This window comes from Peromyscus californicus, unplaced genomic scaffold (genome assembly GCF_007827085.1).
Source record: "Peromyscus californicus insignis strain IS unplaced genomic scaffold, ASM782708v3 Scaffold_24__1_contigs__length_46423439, whole genome shotgun sequence".
Classification (NCBI taxonomy): domain Eukaryota; kingdom Metazoa; phylum Chordata; class Mammalia; order Rodentia; family Cricetidae; genus Peromyscus; species Peromyscus californicus.
This window is the reverse complement of record NW_026294535.1, coordinates 39537632-39550812: the sequence shown is the minus strand read 5'-3', so window position 1 is coordinate 39550812 and position 13181 is coordinate 39537632. Positions and strand designations below refer to the sequence as shown.

Sequence of the window (13181 nt, the reverse complement as noted above, 5' to 3'; positions counted from 1 at the left end):
AAGGCTTATATCAATTACGGATTGCACGGCCATGGCCAATGGCTCAGTTTTCTTTCTAGCTAGCTCTTGTAACTAAACTCAGCCCATTTCTATTCATCTGTATGTTGACACTTGTGTTCCGTGGCTTTACCTGTTGCCATTACATGCTGCTCCCTGGACAGCGGGATGGCGTCTCCCCTGCCTCTCCTTTCTCTCACTATCTCCCTTGGATTTTCCCACCTGGCTCTTCCTGCCCTGCCATAGGCCAAACAGCTTTATTTATCAACCAATCAGAGCAACACATATTTACAGTGTACAGAAAGGCATCCCACAGCAGAACACCGTTCTTTAGTTCTTGTTTTATATGACCTTGACATTTTTAGAAGGATATATCCCAAAATGATTTGTTCATTTCTAAGATTAGCACAGGGCAATTATTGTGTTTAATTTAGCTACTGATTTGATTTATCAATATGTGAAGATGCAAAAATACCAGTTTGTATCATTTTTGGAGATGTTCACTTTTGAATAAAACTAGATTTTTATTGACTCCAAAGAATTATAATCAGTGGCCATCAGTTTTTGGTGTGATGCTCAGAGTGAGGCTTTTGAAGCTGGATGATATTCTTTTGACATTTTGGATGTTCTCTTGGTGCTCCTTATAATTTAACACTACAGAATTTTCTGCCCTGATCTCAGATGTTTCTTGTCCAGCCCAAATGTCAGTCAGTTTTCCAAGGAGCCCTGGTGGATAGTATTGAGACTGACAGTGGGCACGAGGTGTGCTTCTTGCTACTTGGCAAAGAGGTACATGTACCACAAGTCTGGATTTGAAAATATCTGCTTCCTTATATTAAAGGCATCACCCCAGCTTCTCTAGTCCCCATCCATTTCTACAGAGTCAGTTTTAACTTTACATATTTGTAAATCCTATCTCCAACAATGAGGTACCCAATGCCATTTTATTCATGTGTTGACTGACTTGCTTGATTCTCAACAGATATAACAGTATTCTAGCTGAGCAAGTATTTTAGATGGTAGTCTGCACTAATTTCCAGTTGATCTCACAGATGGACAGTTTGGTCTATTGAAGGGATAGGGAGGAGGAAGTGGAGTTATGTATCTTTAAAAAGATATTAGTTAACTGAGGTATTGAAGTATCTTTTAATATATTTTTTGTTGTTGTTGTTTGTTTTTTCGAGACAGGGTTTCTCTGTGTAGCTTTGGAGCCTATCCTGGAACTCGCTCTGTAGACCAGACTGGCCTCGAATTCATAGAGATCCGCCTGGCTCTGCCTCCCAAGTGCTGGGATTAAAGGTGTGTGACATCACCGCCCAGCTAATACATTTTGTTTTGTTTTGTTTTTTGAGACAGCGTTTCTCTGTAGCTTTGGAACCTATCCTGGATCTCACTCTGTAGACCAGGCTGGCCTCTAACTCACAGAGATCTGCCTTGTCTCTTCCCCCTTGAGTGCTGGGATTAAAAGTGTGCGCCACCACTGCTCTAATACAATATATGTTTTAAAACAACTTAACTTTCAGACTTTTTATTGTGAAACTATCACAGATTCTGCATTTTCATCATTTGGATATTTTAGATATTAGTGTTTGTGTCTAATAACTGGGTTGTTAGTAGAATATTTGAATTTTATAGATGACAGTTGATTGTAGCAGGCATAACATGATTAAGTGTTGTGTTTCCTTTTCAGTTAGTAGAGCTGTTTGGGAAGAGATGGTGAGCGCCTGCTGGTGTGGTCTTCTCGCTGCGCTCTCCCTCCTTCTTGATGCCAGGTACTAAGTCTTCGTAAGTTTTCTGTTAGGTCATCGCAGTTCAAACCAGCACAAAAGTTCATTCCACTTGTCCGCAGAATGTATTTCCTACCTGAGTTTTCTGTATGATTAGAACTTTGTTGCTTATCTTTAATTTCATGCGCAGTATTATAATTTGTGTGCACACTGTCATGATGAAATTAGGATAATTACCCTTGCCATCGCTGTATCATTTCTTAAAAACGGTGCTTTGTCGCTCCCCCTTGGCGCCGCGTTTGCTCTGAATTCCCACAGGAATTGTCATCATGCTTTAATCCAAAATGCATTTTCAGATTACAGAACCCTTGTCGCATGCCACGCCTTACCACGGCTTCTGCAATGATGATATTTGCTTGATGTTTCTCCTGAGATTTAACTGATTTCAAGATGTTTGATGACAGGTGTGGTAGTTCCTGCCTGTAATCCCAGCACTTAGAAGGCTGAGGCAGGTGAATCACAAGGAGTTGGAGGCCAGCCTGGACTACAGACCTTGTCTCAAAACAAAATAAATAAATAAAGTGCTTGGTATTTTCAGTGAAATCTTTAAGTTCCCGATCTTTCTTCCAGCTGTGTGTGCATCACAGCACATAGTTCTGCTTTTTAGATATCCGGTTAGTAGGTTAAAATTGCATGCTAAGTCTGTTGGTTTTAGCTTTCCTTAAAACCTCACTGACTATGTAAGCCCACATCTTGTTTTAAAGTGTAACCTAAAATAAATTAATCAGATAAACAAAATGCTTTATCTTTTCAGCACAGATGAGGCTGCCACCGAGAATATTTTAAAAGCTGAACTAACTATGGCTGCTCTGTGTGGAAGACTGGGCCTTGTGACTTCAAGGGACGCTTTTATCACTGCAATCTGCAAAGGCTCCTTGCCTCCACACTATGCTCTCACCGTGCTGAATGCCACCACTGCGGCTACACTTTCCAATAAATGTAAGCGGTAAACTGCACAGCTTTCTCTCTGTCTAATGGGATGACAGGAAGTGGGAGTTCAGGCCCCCGCTGTTCTGTGCATTGATTGTCGCCTCTGGCAGCTAGCTTCCTGCCTTCCTGTTCTGTCCACCTCTTCAAAACAGTTCTGTTTTGGTTTGGGTTGGTTTTGATTTTGATTTTGTTTTTTTTTGAGACAGGCTTTCTCTGTGTAGCCCTGGCTAACCTGGAACCGTCTGTAGGCCAGGCTGGCCTTTAACTCACAGAGACCCACCTGCCTCTGCCTCCCAAGTGCTGGGATTAAAGGCGTGCACCACCTCCTGGCTAAAACAGTTCTTTCATCTCTTTAAAAGGGAAGAGAGAAGATGTGACTTGGGGTCACTGGGCCTTTATGTCTCTCCTCCCATTGTGGCCATTAGCAAACATCCCCTCTTTTCTGCTCTGCACTGAAAAAAGGGTGGAGAGAAGAGGAACATAGCGATAGCAACTTTAAGTCATGATTATGCAGAGAAAATAGTGTAATTCCAGCATTCCTCTGTAAACTATAACACATTGTTGAAGTGATGATTGCTGTTTTTCTATTTCCAACCACTTACATTCTAACCACTAACATTCAAAAATCAATTTTCTTGGCTAATACCTTGAAAACACTGTTTATTTATATGTATGTATATTTAAATGTAATATAGCTTACATTTAATATACATATATTTCAATGTGACACTCAGATTTCACACTCAAAATTTATTTGCCTTTAACTAGAAAAGTACACATAGATACATGTTTAAAATAGTTAATGTGTCCTAATTCTGTTTTACTTATAAATGAGCTGCCAAGTTTAATAATTTTAACAATTTATGTAGAAATTATTTCATATTTGCTTCTTTTAGTCTTTACACCTTATGAGTTTTCAGATGTTTGCATGCATCTGGATAAATAGTACTGCTGCTTAATTGTTATGGTTGAACTTTATTCAAATTAATGTTTTATAGTATAAAACAATATAACGTTACCTTGAAAGAACTGAAAGCAGTATCTTGCATTCAGGCTTTCCTTTGTGTTCTAGCATATTCTATCCAGGGCCACAGTGTCATGATGATAAGTCCGTCTAGTGAATCCCACCAGCAGGTTGTGGCAGTGGGTCAACCTCTAGCAGTCCAGCCTCAAGGAACAGTAATGGTAATGCAGTTGGGGTGTTGGGGCTTAATTTGGTTACCAATGAACGATCAATGAGACTGTCATACTTTTTTTTTTTTTTTGTACTTGCCAAGTGTTATTACTTAGTTTCTTTTACCTGGAGGATGTTCCAGAACAAACTAGTTATCTATTTTCTTGACATTATCATAACCAACATAATAATACAACTTCTTTTGCACATCTGTATGTTTATGTGGTGTGCATTCACATGTGTATACATATGTTGGCACATATGTATAGGCCATCAAGTGTGTACATGTGTTTGTGTGTGTCTTCCTCTGCTGCCCCACATTATTACTGATTCAGGGTTTCTAACTGTCTTGAATGAGGAGCTCTCCTGCTAGTTTGGGTCGCCCAGTCTCCATCTCCCCATGGCTGGAGTTATAGGCAGGTCACCATGCCCTCCCAACATGTGTGTGGATTATTGGGATCTGAACTCTAGCTCTCATACTCACATGGCAAACATTTTACTCAATGAACCATCTCCCCAGCTCTGATAACACAACTTTAATTAAGCAAACCATCCAAACTTACTTTCTTAGTCTTCTTGGCTTTTATTTAAGACAGTCTCTGAACATGCTGCTTTGATTTTGAAGACTCTAGAGCAGTTGCTGCAAATCTGTCTTTTTCCACATAGCTGACTTCCAAGAACATCCAGTGCATGAGGACTCTACTCAACTTGGCGCACTGCCATGGCGCTGTGCTCGGGACATCGTGGCAGCTTGTCTTGGCAACTCTGCAGGTGCGTTGTAGCGTCAGGTGCTAGACTGATGGTCGCTAACAACTGAACATGCCTGTTGGTCCTGCAGGCCGGCCTGATAAATAGTGCAAAAAAGGAGACGATGAGAAGGAGTAAAACCAGGAAGTAATGGACTACTTATAATGCCCTATCTACTGCTTCTGCATGCTATAATTATTTTATATGAATGGTGCTAATTACTTTGATTTTAATTATTAGTAAACTACCCATTTTAATTTTTATTGCTAGATATTGCTACTGATTTTAGTTATTAGAATTTTTATAATTTTATAAACTTGTTTTAATTGTCAGCATCTTGTATGGATTCTGGGACTAAAGCCTAGTGGTGGTGGCGCCTTGAAGCCTGGAAGAGCTGTAGAAGGACCTAGTACAGTAAGTGACAGCCCTTCCTATCCAGTGGGCGCTTCTTAAAATGAGCTGGCTTTCTGGAACCTAGGGCCTATGCTGAGACATTTTGCTCAGCCTTGGTGTAGGGAAGAGGGGACTGGACCTGCCTCAACTGAATCTACCAGGCCGAGCTGAATCCCCAGGGGAAACCTTGCCTGGGAGGATTTGGGGGGAAGGTTGGGGGGTGGGAGGAGGGAGGACAGGGGAATCCACGGCTGATATGTAAAATTAAATTAATTATAAAATAAAATAAAAAAAACAAAATACAAACAAACAAAAAGTCACACTTTACATTTGACTTGGTCTTTCCTTTAGGTTCTAACAACAGCAGTGATGACAGATTTGCCAGTGATTTCCAACATACTTTCAAGGCTTTTTGAAAGCTCACAGTAAGTCTGTGTTTTAAATCGACAGCCACATTGTTCCTAGCTGTATATTTGAGATGAAATTGTCTTTTTCCTTTTCATTTTAGGTATCTTGATGACGTATCTTTGCATCATTTAATCAATGCACTTTGTTCCTTATCTCTAGAAGCAATGGATATGGCCTATGGAAATAATAAGGTGTGGTGATTTACATTTCCTTCTAGTCCTACACGGTGTATATGTGACCTTAGTGCTTGACTGGCGGCACTGGTGCTTTGGTAACAGTGGCCTGTCAGTGTTGACCATTTGTAGAAGGAGGAATGAAGAGGGCATGATGTAGCTTGTGATCTGTCGAAGTATATGATAGAATTTAAAATGATGTCCCTTTTTTCTTATGTGCTGAATAGTTTTAGTATTTTATAAATAATGCAACCGAGTTTTTATAGCTAGCTTTCATAAAATATCTTGATAGTGTTTGTATTTGGCATTTATGATTTGGGTAATGCGAGATTGCGGTTAGGAAAAGTGTGTGGCAGGTTTGGGTGACTGTGCTGTGCAGCCATCACAGGAATGGAAAACCCAAAGCTCACTCTTTGTTTCGGAAGCCAGCGAGTCTCCCCACCTCGAGTTAAACGTTTTCATTGCCCATCAATTAAGTAGAATAGGACTTCTTTCAGGTAAGTGTAGAACAGTACTTCTGATACTGGCATTCACGAACATCCCTTTCCATACTCCATTTTTTCTGTGACATTTATAAAGCACAGGAAAATTTGAGTCTAGTCATATTTTAGAAATTGTTATTTTAAATGAACTGTGTTTGAGGCTAACAGCATTCAGTAGTAAAGTACTTGCCTACACTGTGGGAGGCCTTGGGTTTTATTCCATTAACACAAAAATAAATACAGAAAAAGTGAATCAGAAAATAAGAAATAGTTATTAGTTGAGAGAGTGACTCATGGTACTTGTCTAATGGGCATGAGGTCCTAGCACTGTAAAACATGAATGAAGTCCTTTGTACATTTTGAAAATGGTATGTGTATATGTTCATTCATTCAGGTGCCCTTAGAATCAGAAGGTAGTAGTGTGGCTAAACTGCAATCCTCTTCAGGAGCAGCCAACACACTTAACCAATGAGCCATCTCTCCAGCCCCCTTTCTACATTTAAAAATAAGTATAGTTTGATCACTTCCAAATATATAAAGACAATTCAGTTTTTTTGTTTTTGTTTTTGTTTTTTTTTTTACTCAGAAAACCCCTACCTGTGCCTCTATGCCTCTAAGTTGAGGTATACGCCCTATTTTCCCCCCAACAATTGTGCAGTTTTTTCTGTATCAGATATTTTTGAACCTTATTTATTTGTATTTTATGACCATTAGTGTTTTGCCTACATTTTGTGTCTGTGTGAGGGTGTTGGATCCCCTGGAACAGGAGTTACAGACAGTTGTGGGCTGCCATGTGGATGCTGGGAATTGAACCCAAGTCCTCTGGAAGAACAGCCAGTGCTCTTAACCACTGAGCCATCTCTCCAGCTCCGACAATTCAGTTTTTTAATAATAACTATACAGCCTCAAACTCTGTTGTCTCCGAAGTTCTTAATTATCGTTGTTGCTCTGTGGCTCGTCTCTTCTCTCCTGGAGCCGAGCAGTAGCTCAGGTGGTAGAGTGCTTGCCGTGTGTGCACGAGACCAGACTGTCCTTGGCATCACACAAAAGCAGGTATTGGCGCTGCACACCTATAATCCTGTGCTTGGGAGATGCAGGCAGCAAAATCTGAAGTTCAAGTCCATAGTCAGTTAGATCTGACTATGAAGTCCAGGTTAGTCCAGGTCAGCCACAAAACAAGCAAGCAGAAGTTCTTACTAGGGACAAGAGAGTTAGCTAAGAGGTTAAGAGCACTGGCTGCTCTTCCAGAGGACCCAGCTTTGCTTCCTAGCACCCACATGGTGGCTCACAACCATCTTTAACTCCTGTATCGAGATCAAAGTTCTTTTCTAGTTTTCTTGGGCACTGCATTCACATGATGAACAGACATATATGCAGTACCCAAAGACATACAAAAATAAAAATAAGGGGGCTGGAGAGATGGCTCAGAGGTTAAGAGCACTGCTTGTTCTTCCAAAGGTCCTGAGTTCAATTCCCAGCAACCACATGGTGGCTTACAACCATCTGTAATGAGATCTGGTGCCCTCTTCTGGCCTGCAGGGATATGTGCAGACAGAACACTGTATCCATAATAAATAAATAAATCTTTAAAAAAAATAAAATAAAAAAAAAAAACAGAAAAAGTTCTTATTAGAGTATGGTTTATATATCATATATCTAGTTAACGACATGAACACTCAGGTGTTTGAAATATGTTTTATTAGTTGTTCCAAATCCAGGCAAGAATAACATTAAATACAATAGTAAACTAATCAGTTTATTGATATCTTGAAAAATGTTACATCTTGAAATTAAATTTCAACACAAAACTATAATATTTTAATAGAGTACCAGATGAAATCCAAGCAAATCTGCAGTGCTTTGTGAATTGTTTCTGTTTGATAAACACATCATGCTTATTTACATATCTGACACTTGACTATGAGATATAAAGAAAATAAGAGGTTTCCAGTTCAAAAGGGAATTGGAGACTATGGAATGAAAATAAAACTTTTATAAAATGTGTAAGTCAAAGAGTCCTGGGTTCTGTTTCCATCACAAAATAATATTCAAGTATAAGTTTCATAAAAATATATAAGATAGACTTTAAAAATGTCCGACATGGACAAGACATCCTTGTCTCCCTTTTTTGCTGAACTATATCTCTAGTCTTTCTTCCCAGTAGATTTGTTATAGTTCTTAAAGAATCCTCAAACTTTTTTTTTTTGTTTTTTGGTTTTTTTTGATGTTTCAAGACATGGTTTCTCCGTGTAGCCCTGGCTGTCCTGGATCTCGCTTCGTAGACCAGGCAGGCCTTGAACTCACAGAGATCTGCCTGCCTCTGCCTCCTGAGTGCTGGGATTAAAAGCAAGTGCTATCACTGCCCGGCAAGAACCCTCGAATTTTAAAGATGCTAACTGCTTAGGGGTACATTCAGAGTGCAGAGCATCAGTTTAGGTGGCGATGCAGACTCATTTTTTTTTTTTTTTTTTTTTTTTTTTTTTTTTTTTGGTTTTTCGAGACAGGGTTTCTCTGTGTAGCTTTGCGCCTCTCCTGGAACTCACTTGGTAGCCCAGGCTGGCCTCGAACTCACAGAGATCCGCCTGGCTCTGCCTCCCGAGTGCTGGGATTAAAGGCGTGTGCCACCACCGCCCGGCCGCAGACTCATTTTTAAAAGGCCAGTTCCTTATCTATATATAGTATATAGATGACCATGGTTTGTTTTTTTGCTTTTTTTAAGATTAAACTTTTATTCATTATGTTTCATCTTCTATTTGAAGGACAAAATCTAAACCTAAACTCTTTTTTAAAAAGTCTCATATTCTTGCATGATTAGTTTATTGCAATATTGGAAAAATTACATTAAAATATTTGAGTAGAAGCTGGATGGTGGTGGTGCACGCCTTTTATCCCAGCACTTGGGAGGCAGAGGCAGGCAGATCTCTGTGAGTTTGAGGCCAGCGTGGTCTACAGAGTGAGTTCCAGGAAAGGCACAAAGCTACACAGAGAAACCCTGTCTCGAAAAACCAAAACAAAAAACAAACAAACAAAAAAAATAGAGTAGAATATAAAACTCATGGAACTTGAGTTAAAGCTTCTTTTGTAAAAAGTCTTTAGGTATGAATCCAGGACATCAGTATGTTCTTGTAACTGCTGCAGATGATTGTTGTGTATATCCCGTTTCATGAAGAGGAAGGAAAAGTAGTAGTACAAGGAGTCCTCACTTGGGAAGACTCACCTTCACCATGTACTTTCTGACATGATCTAGTTTATATACTGTTCTCTCCATTTCACACATCAAAAATTTCAGTAGATACTGTAGTTGACATAGTCAGTGACCTAATCAAGGTGAGACAGCAGGCATTTAAAACTCGTTAGGTATCAGTCTTACCCTTCTACCATAGTTCTCCATAAACATGAACCTTCTACCATAATTCTTAGGGGACCTATTAGATTAGCTCATGTACCAGTTGTCCTAAAATCTCAGTGTAACTTAATTTACAGCTTCCATTAGGAAAGAAAAAGATACTATTAAACATTTTTCATGTTACAAATGTTTTCAGTACCATAAAATGTTAGTATAGAAATTCTTTTTAAAAATTGGATTTGTAGGTCTTTAAGGTCTATAGCTTATTCACATTTTGTGCCAGTATGATTTTGGGGTAACTTGAAGAGCTGTTTTGAGTGGCAAAAAGACTTGCCTTATGGCAATAGGTTCTGTTATATCTACTGCCGACTTTATATAGAGAGACTAATCATAACTTAATCATAGTATTGTTCTATTTTATTCACAGCTAGTTCTCAGAGTTCCTTTAACATATCAAAATGTAATATGTTTCCTCCTTAGGAACCATCTCTCTTTGCTGTTGCCAAACTGTTAGAAACTGGTCTAGTTAATATGCACAGAATAGAGATTTTATGGAGACCTCTAACTGGCCATCTGCTTGAGGTGAACTCTCTTTCTTAAATGCTGTTTATTTCTGCTGATAAAGGTGTGTCCATTGATCTTATGATTCAACATAACGACAGACTGCCTCTCCCCTCCCCTTCCTTGCCCCTTATATTTTAAGACTGTAGTTGTGCAGTAACTAGCATGGGGAAGGGTTAATCAAATAAAAATGGTAAAGGTTTAGCTTGTGAAATACCATGTTATCAGCTGTCTGTTGGGAATGGTTTCCTTTGATGACAGGATCTTGATTCACCCAATTTCAGGTGTTTCTGAAAGTTTGAAGTTTGGGATGAGAGTGAGTCACAGATAGACCTTGTTCCCAGGTTTGCTACAATGGAGGTAGCGTGAGAGAAAAAAAGCTGTTTTGCTGCCACTAAATCATAGGTAGTGAGAGAATTTTATCTAGCTACATCTCTTCTTCCACTTGCAGCCTTGATAATTAGCTGGTGTTTAACTCCAGCTGCTTCCGTTGGTACAGCGTTTGGGGGCCATAGTCATTTAATGCCATTTTAGAAACCTGAGAAAGAGAACTATTCTTCCTAAAATTTTACCCATTTTATTGGAATTAAATTTATCCATAAAGGATATGTGCAGATTTCTCTATGATTAAACCATCTTATCAGGTGAGATTAGGCTCAAGACAGTGTGCCAACGGTCATATCAAATGTTCAAGTCCTGGGTTCAGTCCCTTGCACCAATTTGGGGGGACTACAAAAGCAGCAGCAGCCAACCCTTGGGCGACGCTTGCTTCTGTTTCCTCTGGTGACGTAATTCCTGCAGTCGTGGACTCCTTCCTCTCCTGTGACTTGTTTCAGTTTCATCTTTTGTCTTTTGTCTTTCTCTCTACTGCCTCCCCTTGCCTTTATTCAGAAGGTAAGCTTACAGAAAATTCTGGATATAATTTTTCTTTTACTCTTTACTGAATATATGATATTTTTAAGTCGTAAAATGTCTACAAAGCTGTAATATAGCATTGGTTTTCCTGTTCTCAAGTTACTGCATGTTTCTTACCTGACGTATACAATGAAATGTAATCTTACCGTACGTACATTTCTCCAGGTGTGCCAGCATCCAAACTCTCGAATGAGAGAATGGGGAGCCGAAGCCCTGACGTCCCTCATTAAAGCGGGGCTGACCTTTAACCACGAGCCTCCACTTTCACAGAACCAGGTAAAGACGGTGTTGAACGATCACTCGCACATGTCATTGTATGTCAGGGGCATCTCCTGATACTGTAGTGTAAATCTTCTTGGGTGAGGCAGGGCCTGAGGGACCCCGGCTGGCCTCCCGTCCTCACCTCCCAAGTGCTGGGATTTTAAGGTGTGTGCCACCAAGCCAATATCTAAAACAGAATTCTTAAACAGTATTCTATTTGACTTGTGGGCTGTGGACTGCTTTTCAATGCTAACAGTTTTAGGATGGTCTTCATGAAAACATTTCCATGATGCTGAATGAAGTTAAATTTCCTGGAGCTATTCTCCAGTCTGCAGATAGCCCTCTTGAAGAAGGGCTAAAGTTTCTCTGGGGCCTCCTCTGCCTGTCCCCACCGCCGCCATCCCTCACACAGGGACTGAGCAGGGGCAGAAGCAGCGAGTACAGTGAAGCAGGTTGTGGTATGGTGTGCATCTGCACGGGGGCGCTTGTTGTGGAGGCCAGCGGCGGATCCTGGATGTCTTCCCTCACACTGCCACTTCTCTGGTGAGACGGTCTCGGTGCGTCTGCAGCTCGCCACGCCAGCCACACTGCTCTGTCCACCCCACCAGTGCCAGGGCTACAGATGACTGTGTGCCGGCCTCTCTCTGTGGTGCTGGGGTTCTGAACTCAGGTCCCCATGCCTACCCTGCCAGGCTTTTACCCACGAGCATCTCCCCAGCTCCAGGAAAGCAGATTCTATTTGTAAATCATTTTCATACGTTCAGAATTCTCCCTTGTGCTTATTTCCTGTCCTTTCTTTACCGTCCATGTATATTTTACAGTTTGGTTTTGAAAGTTCACTGAAGTAACACTGTTTCAAGACCGAGTAAAACAAGCAGCTAATAGCTATTACCATTCCCTTATCATCTTACTGTCCTGTGAGTGTGTTCTGCAGTGAGCTGGGCACGCCGTTGTTGAATATAGGCGCTAGCACAGCATCTTTGGCACCCAGACAGACCTGTGCTCTTGTGGGGCTGGCAGTTGAGTGCTTCCTGTTTCTGTGCTACGGCTTGAAGGGTTTGTCTCGTTTGTTTCCTCTCTTCCTGGTGCGAAGGACTGAGCTGCAGCTGTGCCCGTGCTGGGCTGTTACGGCTCCGGCTCCGACACTCAGCGGCAGCCAGCGCTCTCGAAGCTTGAGGACAGGCTCTCGCTGGAGTCCTGCCATCTTTGCCTCCTGAGCACTGAAACTGTGGACACACGCTTCCAAACCTGGCTCGGATTGGAGGCTTTAAAAATATGTAAACTAATGACTGACAAAATGGCTCAGTGGGTGAAGGGGATTGCCATTGATTCTGAGTCCCTGGATTCAATCCCCAGGCCTACGCGGTGTAAGGAGAGGTCTGGCTTCCACAAGCTGACCTCCACATGTGTGCTGTGGCACATGCTCATGCATACTAAATAAGTAGTAATAAAACCGTTTAAACTCACTTTCTATACGCTTTATTATTCTCAGTGTCTGCTCAACGCCCAGTGCACAGTGAAAACTTAAGAAGTATTTGTTTAGTAAATTAACCACATAAAATAAAAATTGGAGAGAAGAAAATTAAAATGAAGTGCTTTTTAGATGCTGAAAGGGATAAAACAGAGTACTTTTTATCCCAACAAATTTTATGGCTTAACAATAATTCTTATTAAAGCATATAATTTCAAATTTTTATAGTTTTTTATATCATACTTGAGAATTTTACATCTAATTACATGCTATACGTATATAAAGTAAGTGAAAGATAATACTAGATATTGGGAATTGTTTTTTTTTTTCTTCAAATGTAGCTAAAGTTATATTTCTTTTGGTGATGTTCATCTCTAGTAGGTCTAAGAAGTAAGGTAACTCCACTTTTATTTAACATACTGAAGATTGGTTTGTTTTCCCCCTTTACTTAAAAGCAGAGATAAGCCTGGCGGTGGTGGCGCACGCCTTTTATCCCAGCACTTGGGAGGCAGAGGCAGGTGGATCTCTGTGAGTTC

General features: G+C 40.5%; 1 protein-coding gene across 3 annotated transcripts in view; it reads left to right on the top strand.

Annotated features, from left to right (window-relative positions):
• The window catches only part of Mon2 (MON2 homolog, regulator of endosome-to-Golgi trafficking), an 82086-nt gene that overhangs the window by 35171 nt on the left and 33734 nt on the right, over positions 1-13181 (top strand). For all 3 annotated transcript variants that reach the window (XM_052753492.1, XM_052753490.1, XM_052753489.1), the window contains 9 exons: positions 1688-1769; positions 2539-2723; positions 3787-3899; positions 4555-4659; positions 4969-5049; positions 5380-5453; positions 5537-5627; positions 9918-10019; positions 11079-11189. In XM_052753492.1, the coding sequence (XP_052609452.1) occupies positions 1688-1769; positions 2539-2723; positions 3787-3899; positions 4555-4659; positions 4969-5049; positions 5380-5453; positions 5537-5627; positions 9918-10019; positions 11079-11189 (944 nt within the window). The remainder of the gene's footprint in view (positions 1-1687; positions 1770-2538; positions 2724-3786; positions 3900-4554; positions 4660-4968; positions 5050-5379; positions 5454-5536; positions 5628-9917; positions 10020-11078; positions 11190-13181) is intronic.